General features: G+C 44.6%; 1 protein-coding gene and 1 pseudogene across 2 annotated transcripts; one reads left to right on the top strand and one right to left on the bottom strand.

Moving 5' to 3' along the window:
* Nucleotides 1–196: 196 nt before the first annotated feature.
* Nucleotides 197–13438, top strand: TDP2 (tyrosyl-DNA phosphodiesterase 2). Of its 2 annotated transcripts, XM_040967627.1 has the most exons (7): nucleotides 199–390; nucleotides 467–543; nucleotides 1644–1814; nucleotides 2430–2521; nucleotides 7231–7349; nucleotides 9932–10102; nucleotides 12686–13438. In XM_040967627.1, exons 1-7 carry the CDS (start codon nucleotides 262–264, stop codon nucleotides 12965–12967), a joined length of 1041 nt encoding a protein of 346 aa, XP_040823561.1. In that variant the 5' UTR covers nucleotides 199–261; the 3' UTR covers nucleotides 12968–13438. The 2 variants fall into 2 exon arrangements, with proteins under 2 accessions (XP_040823562.1, XP_040823561.1); XM_040967628.1 differs by lacking the exon at nucleotides 9932–10102 and having other exon boundaries at nucleotides 197–390.
* On the bottom strand, nucleotides 3215–4072 carry LOC121147729 (annotated as a pseudogene).
* Nucleotides 13439–16330: the final 2892 nt, after the last annotated feature.

Genomic DNA, 16330 nt, shown 5'->3' with positions numbered 1-16330 from the left:
CCCCCTGGAGCCCGCGCACACTCGCCCGCCCCGCCCCCGCCCCGCCTCCTGGAGCTCGCGCACACTTGTCCGCCCCGCCCCCCGCTCGCCCCGCCCCCTGGGGCTCGCGCACGGCTCGCCCCGCCCCCTGGAGCCCGCGCACGTACAGCCCGCCCCGCCCCGCGGGCACGCGCACGCACGGCCTGGACCTCTCACGTCATGGCGGCAGGCCCCTAGGCGGAGCCTGTTGCAGGTGTGCTCCGCCTGCGGGGCGGAGGGAAGATGGAGTCGGAAGAGGAAGAGCCCGAGGCGAAGCGGCGGCGGCTCCAGTGTGTGGATTTCGCTGCCGTGGCGAGCTGCGACGTGGCCGTGGCGCAGTGCTACCTAGCCGAGAACGACTGGGAGATGGAAGTACGGCCTGCCTGTCTTCCTCCGCCCCGGCCCGCGTCGAGGAGCGCGCGGCCCACCGTGTGCCTTTGCTTTTCAGAGGGCGCTGGACTCGTACTTCGAGCGGCCGGAGGAGGAGAGCGCCTCGGAGAGCCGCCCGTCGGAGCCCGCGGCCTGGTGAGAGGGTCGGGGATGTGGGCCCCTAGCGGGCGAAGGGCCGCCACGCTGGGGTTTGAATTTGGAGGCGCGGGAGGTTTTGTTCCCGGGTAGGTTGGGCAGACAACCAGCTCTGCAGAAACGAGAGTTGGCAAGAGGAAGAGGGTTGACTTCAAGCCGGCAGGCGTGGGCAGAGAACGCGCTCTGGGTCCAACCTGTGTCCTTTCCATCAGAGAAAGGGGGCAAGCCGCAGGGCGAAGTCAAGATGAGGCCCGTTGACCGTGAGGCAGGTTTCCAGGCAGGGTTCTGTAACAGTCGCCTGGGAAAGCCCGGGTATCAGGTTGATGTGGAGTTGGTTGGGTGGAGGGGTATTTGGGATGGACTTGAGCTGTTTGCACATTCCTCTTTAATTGGGCCTTAGGACACCTGAAAATCTTTTTTTTTTTTTTTTAAGATTTAGTTATTTTTATTGGAAAGGCAGATATACAGAGAGGAGAAAAAACAGAAAGATCTTCCGTGCGATGGTTCACTCCCAAGCGTCTGCAACTATCCAAGCTGAGCTGATCCGAAGCCAGGAGCCAGGAGCTTCTTTCTGGTCTCCCACACGGGTGCAGGGTCCAAAGGTTTTGGGCCATCCTCAGCTGCTTTCCCAGGCCACAAGTAGGGAGCTGGATGGGATGTGGGGCCACAGGGATCAGAACCAATGCCCAGAGCGTTCAAGGTGAGGACTTTAGCCCCTATGCTATCCCGGGCCTGGCACCTGATACGCTTAGGCAGACATTATTGATAAGACTAGTCCCAGGTAATTTACAGTATGTTTAGTTGGTGTTCGCTGGTTCAGATATGAAAGGAAGGGAAAATGTCTTAATTTTGGTTAAGATTTGCTATGTTTCTTAGTGCAACTTGGGGTTACAGTTTATAAGATTATGTTAGAGACATACTGAAGGATAATGAGTTGGCCAACTGTAAATGAGCAGGTCTCTGGCTTACATGGTAAGAATTTTTCCTCAGTCATGACTTTTGTTCTTCTAAAAGTGGATACATTTTACCTGTAAAATGAAGACCAAAGTAATTCACTTATAAGTTGTTTTCCAAGTTCTGCTTTATTCTGGTCTTGTCAGTGTTGATCTCACCAGTGAAGAAACAAGTGACTCCATTAGTTCTAAAGCCAGCCGGTCCGAGACCACGCAGGAGGATGGCAGCATGTTCTCTCTCATCACCTGGAACATTGATGGATTGGATCTAAACCACCTGCAAGAGAGGGCTCGGGGAGTGTGTTCCTACCTAGCTTTGTGAGTATGGTCTCTGCTGGGCAGTGGTTGGCACCGTGATAGGATGTATCTTGTGTATGTAGGCCGGAGCAGCCCTGGGCTGCAGGCTTTCCTATGGGAGCGTGCTTCTAAATCCTGCTATGAGAAAGAGCCTTGGAAAGTGTCTGAGAGCAGATGGGCTTGGGATGGAGAGGAAGCCTCCAAGTATTATCTACCTGTTGAACTGTGGCTGGGAGCCCACAGTGAGCCCTGATGTGCAAAGTTGCCCAGAGAATCTCCTGTTCTGTACTGGGTTTGTGGCTCTGCTGAAGTTTTTCTTTATTGTCAGTAGTAACTTTGCAGAGGATAGAAGGAGGTGACTGGGAAAGCTTGTTGGTACCAGTGTTAGTCATACCAATTGCAGGCTCTCAGGATAGCGACCTGTATTGTCAGTAATTGCAGTTCTTTTGAGGTTGATGATTACAGTGTTGTGTGTTAAAACAGCGCAGAACACTCTGTGGTGGTTAAAGGTTAGTGTAAATGTTGGCTATCAGGTACTCTTGCGCTTTCGTGTTTATTTCATGAATTTCCTTCCTGTGGTAGGTAAAGTTAAAATGGTATACCTGGGATTTACCATAAACTGATGTTTTTAATTAGGTACAGCCCAGATGTGATATTTCTACAGGAAGTAATCCCGCCATATTATAGCTACCTAAAGAAGCGAGCAAGTAATTATGAAATTATTGCAGGTAACAATTTTCTTGTTAATTCTTTTTGTTTGATGGTAGCTCAGTGAATAGATAAGTAAGATTAGTCTTTTGACACACAGAGAGTAAAAGGCACAAATGAGGAAGTTTAAGACTAAGCAAGACACGGGATACTGAAAGAATTACAGACATTTTATACAACTTAATACATGTAGAAAGTGATTAAAATAGATAATTTTCCAGAGAAATATGAATTTACTAAAATTTGAGATGCTGATCTTTGAGTTGAAATTGTTAAATTTTTAAAAAAGATTTTATTTATTTTTACTTGAAAGAGTTACAGAGAAGAGAGATCTTCCACCTGCTGATTTACTCCACAAATGGTCGCAATGACCAGAGCTAAACTGTTCCAATGCTGGGGGCCAGGAGCTTCTTCCAGGTCCAGGAACCTGTGCCACCCTTCACTGCTTTCGCAGGCTCACTAACAGGTAGCTGGATCAGAAGTGGAGCAACTGGGACTCAAACCGGTGCCTATTATTGGATGATGGTGCGACAGGAGGAGGATTAGCACTGCCCCTGCGCTCCCTCCTCTGTTAAAAACATTTTTAAAGCAAACTTGAATAGGTATGTAGCAGGTTTTACCTGCACACAAAACAGCCAGGTCTTGGGGTGACCATTCTGCAGGAAGAGCTACCTTCACCATGCAGGGTCGGTCAGGTGGGGACAATGCCACATTTAGTTCAGAAGGGAAGAACAGCACTTCATCACCGCGTCCCTTGCATAAGGGATATATGACAGATTTTACCAGGTCATAGACAAGAACTATAATATGCAAAATAATAAGGCTAACCCTTTCTTGTGCCATCAAAAGATGGTGCACAACATACAGAAGAAACACAGAAACATAATAATGCTTGCAGGCAATCTTGTTATTTCAAACATTTTCTACAGTTGTTTCATGGGTCCCATTTGAAAGCAGGTGTTCAGGCCTTGCGTGGTAGCCTAGTAGCTAAAGTCCTCACCTTTCATGCCCCGGAGTCCTATATGGTCATGGGTTCTAATCCCAGCGGCCCCACTTCCCATCCGAATCCCTGCCTGTGGCCTGGGAAAGCAATCGAGGATGGCCCAAAGCCTTGGGATCCTGCAGCCATGTGGGAGACCTAGAAGAAGCTCCGGGCTCCTGGCTTTGGGTAGGTTCAGCTCTGGCCATTGCGGTTGCTTGGGGAGTGAACCAGCAGTTGGAAGATCTTTCTGTCTGTCTCTACTTCTCTCTGTATATCTGACTTTCTGATAAAAATAAATAAATCCTTAAAAAAAAAAAAGTTAAAAAAAAAAAGCAGGTGTCAAAGGCAGTGAGGATCCCAAGGGTTTAAAACATGGCAAAGAACTTATGTCCCCAGGCAGCCACAGCCGGCCAGTTCCAAGGAGAGAAAAGGAAATGCCATCTATGAAGTATGTAATGAACCATTTCAGTCTGCTGTTAAAGCTAAGGGTCTGGGCATCTAGCAGCTGCGCGGTCAGGTCCTGCTCCTTGTCATCCTGACCGCTCAGGACCTGCTGCAGTTTCTCCAGGGCGCCACTCCCAGGCCACATGCAGGCCACTCTCCACCCACAGCAAACCTGGAACTCACACTCTACAGGCAGTCCCCTGTTAATATTTTTTAATATGATATTGCTTTATGATTATCCTTTTTCAAAAAAGTATCTATGAGTTTTTAGCCTGAATAACTTAGCTTTCAGTTTTCCATCTATATTGCTTTTTGTATAGTACATTTGAGGTGTCACATTGGCCATGTCTGATGATTTTCACAATATTTAACTTTCACTTAATTTTCATTTGCTATTGAAAATTGTAAAGGTAGAGGATTTCTGGTCAGTTTCCATGTGTTACTTTTCTGCATTTTCTTGGGAATTCTTTTGCTTCTCTTATTTGGATTTCTGGTCCTCATTTTATTAAAACTTTCTCTGATTACTTTCTAGAATAAGTGAATAAGTAGTAAGGTTTTTTGTTTGTTTGTTTTTGTAAGATTGTTTATTTGAAAGGTGGACTGACAACAAGAAGGAAAGACAGAAAGATCTTCTGTCTGCTGGCTCCCTCCCCAAATGGTCACAGTGGTCAGAGCTGAGCCAATCTGAAGCCAGGAGCTTCTGCTGGGTTTCCCTCATGGGTCCAGGGTCCTAGGGCCCTCAGTCATCCTTCGCTGCTTTATCATTCGATAGGCAGAAAGCTGGAACAGAAGTGGAGTGCCCATTTGGGGTGCCAGCAACACAAGACAGAGCATTAGCTTGCTGTGTTACTGCACTTACCCCAGTTTTTGAATCCTGAAACATTTATAGTTGATTGGTAGTTTGGCTGGACATAGTTTTCTGAGTAGAAAGTTGTTTTCCCTCAGAACTGTCAAGGTGTTGTTAAATGTCTGATAATGATTAGTCTGTTGTCGCTCATTCCTGTTTTCCCTGAATCTCTGAAGCTTTCAGTGATTCTTAACTCTTGTGTCCTTTCGTCTTTTTTTTTCCCCCTCTTGAGCTGGAGAGAGAAAGGGAACGATGGGCAGAGAGCCCACTCGTCCCGCAGTTCGCTCTCAGTGCTGGGAAAGCAGGACAGGGTTAGGGTTGAGCCGGGAGCAGGGGTGTGGTCCAGGTGCCTGGGGCCTCGCCGCTGCCTCTCAGAGCCTGCCAAGCAGGAAGCCGGACTCCGGAGCCAAGGCTGGGACTGGCACCTGGGCATCCTTTCTTCCCTCCCTTGTCCCTTCTGTTTTCATTCTTTTCCCCTTTCTTGCTTATTTTCTTTTCCTTCTGTTCCTCTCTTCCTCATAATTCCTCCCTCCAATCCTTTTTTTTTTTTTTGGTAATTCCCATGTTACAGTCTCTTGAGCTGACTCTGTAGTTTTCATGTCTCACTTTTTCGGGTCTTATTTTTTCCATATCATTATTTTAATTTCCCAGGCCTCTTATTCATTGGATGTCTTTTTTTTTTTTTTCAATAATATATTTTTGGTTTATAGAGGCAATACCTTATCATGTAAGACATTTTTTATTAGTCGTTAGTTTATTTTACATGTTGGTCTCTTTATAAGCATTACTTTAGTTTCTTCTTCTTTTTTATTTGGTTATGTCATATCATTTAGACTTATTGATCTTGTTCACATTTAAACGCCAGGCATTAAAAAGCCAACTAGAAGTTAGTATCCCGTATCAGGGACGGGTATTGTGCCCCAAGGGGTGGGTGAGGGAGGAAGAACCCCAGCTCCCAGGGTGGAGAGGCCTTTAGTCTGAGTCCATACCATTTCTCTTCCAGAATCCTTCAGCTTTCTTGGTTCTGGATTTTAGGTGGCAAAGCTTGTTTTGCCTCCTTTCTGAAAGCAGACCACCATGAGGGCAAAGCTTGCTTTACTTTATTTAAAAGGCAGAATTAGAATGAGACAGATATTTTCTGTCTGCTGTCTTATTCCCCACATGGCTGCAGAGATCCGAACTTGTGTGCCATCTTCTGCTACTTTCCCAGGTGCAGTAGCAGGGAGCTGGGTTGGAAGTGGATGGGTCAGGTCTTGAACCCAGCATACATATGGGATGCTGGCATTATAGGTGACAGCCTACTCTGCTTGAATGCTTGAAACTGTACTTTTTGTGGTATGTTTGTGTTAAGTGCAAGTGTTTCTAGGCTGTGGCAGAACATTCTCCTCTGTCCATGATTCTCTGTTCGCTAAAGCAGTTACCACTTCTGGGTCTGCTTCTCTCTTTCCTGGAAAACTGCCAGGAGCTTTCATTCACTCCTTTCCATCCTGTTCTTTAAGCATATGTTAGTTTGTCTCCAAGTCTTACCTGCTGTGTGAGTTTTAGGTATTTCTTTCTTTCTTTTTTAAGATTTATTTTATTGGAAAGGCAGATGTACAGAGAGGAGGAGAGACAGAGAGGAAGGTCTTCCATCCAATGGTTCACTCCCCAAGTGACCGCAACGGCCAGTGCTGCACCTATCCAAAGCCAGGAGCCCGGAACTTCTTTCCGGGTCTCCCATGTTGGTGCAGGGTCCCAAGGCTTTGAGCTTTCCTCGACTGCTTTCCCAGGCCACAAGCAGGGAGCTGGATGGGAAGTGGAGCTGCTGGGATTAGGACCGGCGCCTATTTGGGATCTCGGTGCGTTCAAGACCAGGACCTTAACCATTACTCTGTTGCGCTGGGCCCAAGTTATAGGTATTTCTTACCTATTTATAGCATTAATTATTTTGGTATATACCTTTTTTTTTAATTATTCATTTGAAAGGCAGAGTGATAGAAAAGGAGGAGGGAGAGAGAGAGAGATGTTCCATCTATTGGTTCCTGCCCTAAGTGCCAGTGAGTGGCTGGGGATGAATGAGGCCGGCAGCGCTAACTCCATCTGCTTCTCCCACGTGGCGGCAGGAACCCAAGTACTCAAGCCAGCATCCTTTGCTTCCCAGATTCATTAACAGGGATCTGGTTTGGAAATTGTGGAGCCAGGACTCCGTGCAGCATTCATCATACAGAATATGGAACATTCCAGGTGGCAGTTTGCACTGCTGTGACACAATGCTCATAGTTTTGTTGCCTTCTCTACTTCCAGTTAGATTTTATCAGAGGGTCTGGTAAGCACGTGGCTTTGTTTGTTTTCTTGGACTGTTTTGAACTAGTGTATCTGTTCCCTGATTGTTACAAAATCTTCAGGTCAGAAATTTATTGTAGACTGAAAACACCCTTGATCTTCTCAGCCTAAATTCTTTTCCACAACATTTTTAGGTAATGAAGAAGGATATTTCACAGCTATAATGTTGAAGAAATCCAGAGTGAAATTAAAAAGCCAAGAGATAATTCCTTTTCCAAATACCAAAATGATGAGGAACCTTTTGTGTGTGCAAGTAAGCCATTTTAAAATTGACTTTTTAAAAGGAAAAAACAAAACAAAAGAATGTTTATAAATCTATGGTGTTGTTTTCTGAAAACTGTTACCATTAGGTAAAAATGTTTTCTTTACACATAGGTTGTTGTAAGCAATGTTAAAGAACTTAGTTTTTGGGCTTTGTGTGGTAGCCTAATGGCTGAAGTCCTGGCCTTGCATGTGCCGGGATCCCATTTAGACACCATTTCTAATCCTGGCAGCCCTACTTCCCATCCAGCTCCCTGCTTGTGGCCTGGGAAAGCAGTGGAGAATGACCCAAAGCCTTGGGACCCTGCACCCACGTGGGAGACCTGGAAGAGGCTCCTAGCCTTGGATTGGCTCAGCTTTGGCCGTTGCTGCCACTTGGGGAGTGGATCAGTGGATAGAATATCTTTCTGTCTCTCCTCCTCTGTTTGTCTAAATTTCCAATAAAAATAAATAAGTAAAGAATTTAGTTTTTATGTAAACTTTTAATATGGATATACTTGTAAAATTGACTTCTATTTTAAAAAGATGTATTTATTCTCTAACTTTGAAAGGCTGACAGAGAGAGACAGAGATATCTTGCATCTGATGATTTGCTTCCCCAATTGGCCACATGAATCAGGTCTGGGTAATGCTGGAAAGAGTAGCCAGGAGCTTCATTCGAGTCTCCCACATGGTACACAAGGACCTAAGTACGTAGGCCGTTTTCTGCTTTCCTAGGCCCATTAGCAGGGAGCACTCAGGTATGGGACAGCAGTAAGGTCCACTGAAGCACAGTGGTGGCTCTTGGAAGTCTTAATATAGATTCAGTATTAACAGTTATCTTGAGTGTTTTCCAGCGTCCCACTTGCCTCCTAATGTTTTTACTCTCTTGTGTATGGGCCTAGGTTGTACCCTGTGAGACTTGCAAAACTGAATCAAATAGATCTTGCTCTTACACAATGTTGAATTTTCTTAGGGGAGATTGTATATAATATATAGTAAGTAGGACATAGGAAAGACATATGTGCCATAGGAGAAGGGTAAAGCGATGTGAAAGGACTTTCGGCCAGACTGCTGAGTGATATTTGAATGTGGCTTTGGTACGTATATAAGAAAGACATTAGAAAGAGTCCAGGTTGAGAGCCCACCATGGAGACGCTTCTGTAAATCTCAAGAGGGGTGGCTGGGTGGGTGGGTAACGAACCCCCATCATGTGCAGTGGCTCTTAGAGCCTGAAATGGGTGATGTGACAGGAACGAGGGTGGAAAGTCACAGCAGCTGGAGCGCACAAGAGCTGGAAGGCCAGTGCCATGAAATGAGACTTGGGTCTGCCGTGGTTAGTGTGATGACATCCTGCAGCGTGTCTGCCTTTCTTCTTCCTTTTTTTTTTAAGGATTTATTCTTTTTTTTCAAAGAGCTAAGAGAGAGAGAGAGGTCTTCTATCAGCTGGTTCACTTCCCAGATGGCCAGGACTGGGTCAGGCTGAATCAGGAGCTTTTGTTTTCCACGTTAGTGGCAGGGACCTGTGCTCTTGGGTCACCCTGGTCTGCTTTCCCAGGCCATTAGCGGAGATCTGGAGTCAAAGTGGAGCAGTTAAGACATGAACTTGCACCCTTACATGATGCCAGCATTTTGGTTGTCAGCTTTCCCTACTGTACAGCACAGACCACCAGTATGGGTATCTGAATTCCAAGTGGTAAATGATTCTTATTTTATTTATCTACCCCTTCTTCAAATTCCCACCCTCCAACTCATTTTCCCCATATTATTACAACAGTATAGTCCTTTACAAGCTGTCATAAGTGCATCAGTCTGTTATTTAAGTGTGCCCTGACATTGCTGGTACAGACAACATCAGACAGTCCAGCATCCCATTGTCTAGGTATGTCCAGCAGTTTCATTGGGAGTCTGTCTTTGATTTGTTAGTAGGGATGCATACTGCATTATATCTTCACATCTGAATGTGATAGTATCTATTATGCCGTCACTACATATTCCCTTAAATGAGAAGCCACGAAACAAAGTCACCAACAGGAATGAAGCTAAAACAGAAAATTTACAGCACCATGGAGTTGAAAAATGCGCCACTGAATAACCAACACAAGGGTGGAAGAAATGAAAAAGAAAACACAGTGTCTGTGTGCCAGGTCCATAAAATTAAAGATTTATTTATTTTGTTGGGAAGACAGATTTATAGAGGAATATGGAGATAAAAATCTTTCATCTGCTCGTTCACTCCCCAAAGTGGCTGCAACAGTCTAAGCTGAGCTGATTCAAAGTCAGGAGCTTCTTCTGGGTCTCCCATGCAAGTGTAGGGTCCCAAGGCTTTGAGTCATCCTCCACTGCTCTCCTAGGCCATAAGCAGGGAGCTGGATTTGAAGTGTTGCAGCTGGAACAAAAACCAGTGTCCATATGGGATCCTAGTGCTTGCAATATGAGGATTTAACCACTAAGCCATTGGCGCCAGGCCCAGTGCTGATCGTGTTTAGTAAATATAACCCATTTGATGAAAAAGCCTGTTGATTCTGTTACTGAAGTTCAGTCGTGGTGATCAGTGGATCATTTTAATGATGGTAATTGTTTATCCCATTGCAGGTGAGTTTGTCCGGGAATGAACTTTACCTTATGACCTCCCATTTGGAGAGCACCAGGGGCCATGCCGTGGAACGGATGAATCAGTTAAAAGTGGTTCTACAGAAAATCCAGGAGGCTCCAGAATCAGCGACTGTTATATTTGCAGGAGATACAAATTTAAGGGATCAAGAAGTGAGTGACAAAGTCCTTTTTATATTTGTAGGAAAATGATTGTTCTGGGAAGTAATTCAGGTTTCTTTGTCCAGCCTGTTAAAACTAGAACTACTAGTAATTCAAAATATGTGATTGACCTTCCAGATGCAATTCAACAATTATTTAGCGTGTTTATGCCTGCGGTGGAAGAAACTCTTACATTATTGGGAGAAAACACATACTGCGTATGAACTAGACAGCAAAGCAGTATGCACGTGTCCATTGGATTAAGAAGGGGAGTGTAGAAAAACAGTACTGATTAGAAGAGCTTAGAAAAGGTTGAATGTATTTGCAGTACTCCTAGTTGCAAGATGAGAACCATTTATAGTTCTCTTTCAAAGTCTTTCTCTCTTTTTCTTTTTTTTTTTTTTTAAAAGATTTGTCTATTTGAAAGAGTTATAGACAGATAAGAGAGAGAGACAAAGATCTTTCATCTGCTGGTTCACTCCCTGCATGACTAATGGCCAGAGGTGGGCTGGTCTGAAGCCAGGAACTGCATCTAGATCTCCCAAATGGAGGTGGGACTCAAGCACTTGGGCCTGCTTTCCTAGGTGTATTAGCGTGGAGTTGGATTACAAGTATAGCAGCTGGGGGCCTGGCGCAGTAGCCTAGTGGCTAAAGTCCTGGTTCGTGTCTCAGCAGCCCCACTTGCCATCCAGCCCCCTGTTTGTGACCTGGGAAAGCAGTCGAGGATGGTCCAAAGCCTTGGGCTCCTGCACCTGTGTGGGAGACCTAGAAGAAGCTCCTAGCTACTGGCTTTGGGTAGGCTCAGTTCTGGCCGTTTTGACCACTTGGGGAGTGAATCAGCAGATGGAAGATCTTCCTCTCTGTGTCTCCTCTTTGTATATCTGACTTTCCAATAAAAATAAGTAAATCTTAAAAAAAAAAAAGTAGAGCAGCTGGAATACAAATAGGCGTTCATGTGGCTGTTGGTGCCACGGGTGGAAGGTCAGCTGTCTGTGCCAGCTTCCTTCTGTTCTCTCTTACAGGATTTTTTTTTTCTTCCATCACCATGCTGAGATTTGAAATAGTCTTTTTCCTCTTACTTTATTTGAAATAGGTCAGGATTTTTCAGGACCTTAAACCATAAATGTGGAATTACCAGTTAATACAGCAGTTCTACACCTGTTTTTGTTTTTTTCCTTTTTTGTAAAAAATTTGAAACAGGGACTTTTAAACAATTAGTCTGTTGTACCACAATTATTTCCATTAACCGAAAGCTGGAAACAATCCAGGTATTACTGGCAGAAGGATGAGTAAACCCAGTACAGTGTGTGCATACAGTGCATGCTGCCCAGCCTAAACCAGGAAGGAAGTGTTGATACGTGCTGCAGCCTGAACGACTGCTAAAGACATGTAAAGTGAATGAAGCCAACCAAAAAGCTAAAAAAAAAAAAACACAAGAATTTTCTTATATGAACTCCAGTTTGTAGAGACTGAAGGTAGAATTGTGGTAGCCAGGGGCAGAGAGCACAGGATATGGAGAACTCAGAGTTAACGTGCAGAATCTCAGTTGGAGAAGATGAAGTCCTGGAGATGGATGGTGGTGTTTGTACGGAGTGTGAATATACATAATGCCACAGAACTTTATGCTTACAAATGGTTACAATGAGAAAGTTTTCTGAATATTTTGCCAAACAGTTTTAAATGTTGAAGTGTGAACGGGAGAAGGGAGAAATAATATTGCTGATACATTCAAAATGATACTCTTAGGGCACTTGACAACATTGGCTCGTATAAATGCGGCCTTCTGAATTACAGACTAATGTAGAGTAACAGTTTTGCCTTGTATTCACTTTCTGGACTGAAATACTCCAAATAGTGATAACTGCCCAGTGCGTATTCAGCCTTGCAAGTTTTATCTGATGCCCACAGTTAGGAGCCTGTTTATGGCAGAAAACAAGGGACAAATTCCAAATACCTTTGGCTATATTGATATTTTATATTACCTACTGGCTATAAAAATGCTTTTTAGAATAAAGCTATTTTACCTTTGTATACTAATAGTTTCTAACTTTCTGATTCGAAATGCTGTGCTTATATCCGATAATAACCAGGACATCTAATTTATTTTATTTAGAAGGCAAAGTTACAGAGAGAAAGGGAGAGACAAGAGCTCTTCCATCCTCTGTGGTTTACTCCCCCCAGGGCCGCAACAGCCAGCGCTGGCTTCCAGGTCTTCCACCTGGGTGGTGGGAAGGAGCCCAGATGCTCGCGCCTTCTGCCGCTTTTCCCAGGCCATTAGCAGGGAGCTGGATTGGAAGTGGAGTGGCTGGGAAACTTGTAACCCAGCTCCCTATTAATGTACCTGGGAAAACAGTGGAAGATGGCCCAAACCCTTCGACCCCTTCCATCCATGTAGGAGACCCAGAGAGACTTCCTGGCTCCTGCCTTGGGCCTGGCCCATCCCTGGCTATTGTAGTCACTTGGGAAGTAAACCAGAAGATGGAAGATCTCCCGGTGTATCTGTTCTCTCTTTAATTCTGCCTTTCAAATAAAACATCTTTGAAAAATGAGACAGAGAAGAGTAGAAGTCTCACAGAGTATTCTTTTTCTTTTTAGGTAACCAAATGTGGTGGTCTACCCAACAACATTTTGGATGTCTGGGAGTTTCTGGGCAAACCTAAGCATTGCCAGTATACATGGGACACCCGGGTGAACTCTAACCTGGGCATAGCTGCTCCTTGCAAGCTGCGCTTTGATCGGATATTCTTCAGAGCAGCAGCAGACGAGGGCCACATTATTCCCCGAAGTTTGGACCTCCTTGGGTTGGAAAAACTGGACTGTGGTAAATTTCCTAGTGATCACTGGGGCCTTCTGTGCAACTTGGATGTCATATTGTAAAAAACTGTTCAACTAGGAGTTTTAAGATTTTGCAAATGTAATTTCTGTCAGGAAAGGAAATTTTGACATATTGACAAATTGAGATACTGGATCATTGTTATGGGTGAAAAACTAAGGTTTACTTTTGTGAGTTGTATCTTCAGAATTGAGAGTTGAATATTTTCTAAAGCATGCCTATATTCAGAACATGAGGCATTTAAATTAAAGGACACAAAGCCAGTTGGAGCTTTTACCAGCGCTCAAAGCTGCTAACCTAATGGAATTCCAAGCAGGGCCTCATTGTCTGGGGGCTAACCTTTGTAGCTTTTTTTTTTCTTAATCAGGCACCAAAATAATGGTATTTTAAATACATCTTAAAAATGAATTTGAATTAAAAAGAGGTTACTGAGTTTTGGAACTGGATCTGTTAGTTAAAGTCTGCAAACTTTGATGCTCTGAAATGTGAAAGTACCATCATGTGCCGACAACTGACCCGTCATCTCCAAGTGTTTCTGTCGGCTGCCTGCAGGATTTATCAGCTGTAGGGGTACCCTTATCATCTAAATCCCCGAAGCTCTTTTCTAGTTTACGTTTATAATTATATTGCTCACAGAGGCAAAGTTCCATTTGATAATTAAAGCCAGCTTAATTAAAATCAGTTTTTTTCTAAGAGAAAAATGTGACAAGAAATAGGCTTTTAAGTTTTGCTTACTTATAAAATGGAAGTATTTTATAGGGAGTGAATAAAGAGTATTTTTAAATGTGCTTTAAAGAAGGTTTACTTGTACAGGTTACTGCTGTTCTTTTGTCCATGATGGGATTAAAGTTGATGCCGTCTCCGCTGCCACTGCCTCTCCTTGGTGTGGAAGAAAGTTGCTTTCCATGTTGTTGCTGCATTTCTTTATTACAATTTTATTTATTTTTATTTGAAAGTCAGATTTTACAGAGGCAGGAGAGACAGAAAGATCTTCCATCTGCTGGGTCACTCGCCAAATGGCCACAATGGTAAGAAAACCGATCCAAAGCCAGGAGCCAGGAGCTTCTTCAGGTCTCCCATGTAGGTGCAGGAGCCTAAGGAGTTCAGCCATCCTCCACTGCTTTTCCATGTCATAAGCAGGGAGGTGCTTGGGAAGTGGAGCAGCTAGGACATGAACGAGTGCCCATATGGGATGCCAGCACTAGGGCTGAGGGTTAGCCTGCTATGCCACCCTGCCAGCCCTTCCATGTTGCTTTTTATTATACCAGGGATGCCAAGAATATATCTGCTTCCTTAGAAAACAAGGTCAATTGGAATAATTTGAATGAGAAGTGACAGAACCTTATTTTCATCAGGAATGCAAAAATTAATTCATAATTTTCCCTGTGTAATGACAGTGGAGAAGTTTTATGTTTGTCATTTTAATGATTAAGCAATAAACATTTAGAATCATTAACTTTTAATAGCATAGCTTTATTGAGGTAACTTCTTTGGGAAGTAGGTGACTATGGCATAAATTGTTGATTCACTCCGAAGAAGCTAAAGAACTGTACCTCACATCACATTACCAAAAACCCTGAGATGGGTGAAAGTGATGTGCAGTCTGGAGTATTGTGTTAAATAAAGGATTTAACACCACGAGAATATCATTTCCTTTATGTACCTCAGAACATCTACATGACAACCTTCGTTTATCACGAGGATAAAATCAAACTAGTTGTAAATGAAATGGTGAGCAAAAATCAAACCTCTTTCAGTATTTCTTGGGCAATTCTTCTCAAACAGTGAAAGAATCAGCTGGGTACAGACTGAGTATCCCCGATTTGGAAATCCAGATGGCTCCAAAATCTGGTGAATTTTGCAGTCCTGTTGGTAACGTCCACACCTGACCTTTTATGCTAGGCTGCAGTAGGTGCCCGTGTTTGACCTGGTGTTTCAGCTGCGGGTTTAGACACCTGTGTCCTATGCTGTGCCTGGCTTGAGCTTTTGCGCTGGCTCCTGAGCCCAGCTTCCTCTGATTGCAGACTCCGGGATGCAGCAGGTGGTGGATGTTGTAATTGTGTCCCTGCCTACCTTGTGGGAGAACTGGATTGAGTTCGTGGCAGCTTCAGTCTGGTCCAGCACTGGCCATTGTGAGTCAGTGAGTTGCAGCTCTCCCAGTCTTCATGTCAGTATTGTAAAAGTGCAGGCATTCTAAAAGTACTGAACAAAACTGCCTTCAGGCTATGTGTATACATTGTATGGGAAACATGAATTTCATGTTCAGATGCAGGTGCCATTCCCAAGGTATATTTATAGAAATGCTAGAGTCTGAACACTATCTGTTCTTTCTACTGGGACTCTCAAGGTATTCTGATGTATAGTAGCTTGCTGGCTTTTCCAGTATTGCTAGTGAAATTCCAGGCAGGCAGTGCTTTCATTAGGCTAGCCACCATTTTTGGCATGACGTGGATGTTCTTCAACCTTGATGAGCCTCAGCAGGTTAAAAGAACTGGCTGTTATTGAGCACATGTTCCAGCTGGTGCCTATTAGCCCAAGCAGACAAAGTTGAGAAAAGCTGTACTAAGGAGACATTAGTACCTGTTGTTGCATTTGGCTTTGTGACGTGGGAACTCACTGAAGGTCCACTGAAGAGACCTGGAGTCTGGGTCCCAGGGAGGCAGAACACGGTCAGGTTAGACCCACATAGACACTTCAATACAGACATAAAGGTCCAGGGCCACCAGGGACACGTCGGATTTATTGACCGGGTACATTGGGATCACCCAGGAATGCCAGGTGAGAGGGAGGAGGAAGTGTCTGGGAGGGCGTGGTCTCTGTGCAAGGATTCCGAGGAGAGTCAGAATGGGAAGGACGCCTGCTGGTTGTGGCTTCGGAAGCATATTGGGAGCACCTGGGATTAACTAGGTATGTAGGATTGGGTGCTGTCAGCAGGAGGTGAGTTTACAATGGTGTTCCTGGTTCTGGATGGCAATGGCACAGTGATGGGATGGAAAGCAGTGGCTCTAGACTTGCCTGGTTGTAGAGCAGATGGTATTTGCTGTTAGCTTTGCCTCTCACTCCATCTTCGGTCTGGAGTGAGATGTCCTGGTGAGTCCTGGATATAGGTTTATCCCTTTGGCGTGCATTCTTTGATTCCTGTCATCCGCTGTAAGTACTCATTATCTCAGCCTTCCCAGGCTACAGGTTTGCTGCGGTTTAAGTAACTGGCCTGAGTATCCTAGTGGGGCTTATTTTTCAGATCTACGACTCTTAAGTGCTGCGCCAGGCTTCTGCCGTGTATCATTTCTAAGTGCTTCCGTATCTGCGTTAGAAGACAGCAGAAACGCAAGCAGGAGGCTTCCACACGTTTCCTGTGGTTCAGATTACCACCCGTCTCAGGTGCAAGTATATACAAGATCCATGAG

Source organism: Ochotona curzoniae, unplaced genomic scaffold (assembly GCF_017591425.1).
Source record: "Ochotona curzoniae isolate NIBS_2020 unplaced genomic scaffold, NIBS_Ocur_1.0 scaffold_461, whole genome shotgun sequence".
NCBI lineage: Eukaryota > Metazoa > Chordata > Mammalia > Lagomorpha > Ochotonidae > Ochotona > Ochotona curzoniae.
The sequence above is the reverse complement of the archived record's forward strand: the minus strand, read 5'-3'. Positions and strand labels throughout refer to the sequence as shown.

Excerpts from the sequence above, each read along its gene's own strand:
- TDP2 (XM_040967627.1), top strand. The coding sequence starts at position 262 with ATGGAGTCGGAAGAGGAAGAGCCCGAGGCGAAGCGGCGGCGGCTCCAG. Across the intron at positions 391-466 it reads AGAACGACTGGGAGATGGAA|AGGGCGCTGGACTCGTACTT; the intron begins GTACGGCCTGCC and ends TTTGCTTTTCAG. Across the intron at positions 544-1,643 it reads CCGTCGGAGCCCGCGGCCTG|TGTTGATCTCACCAGTGAAG; the intron begins GTGAGAGGGTCG and ends TGGTCTTGTCAG.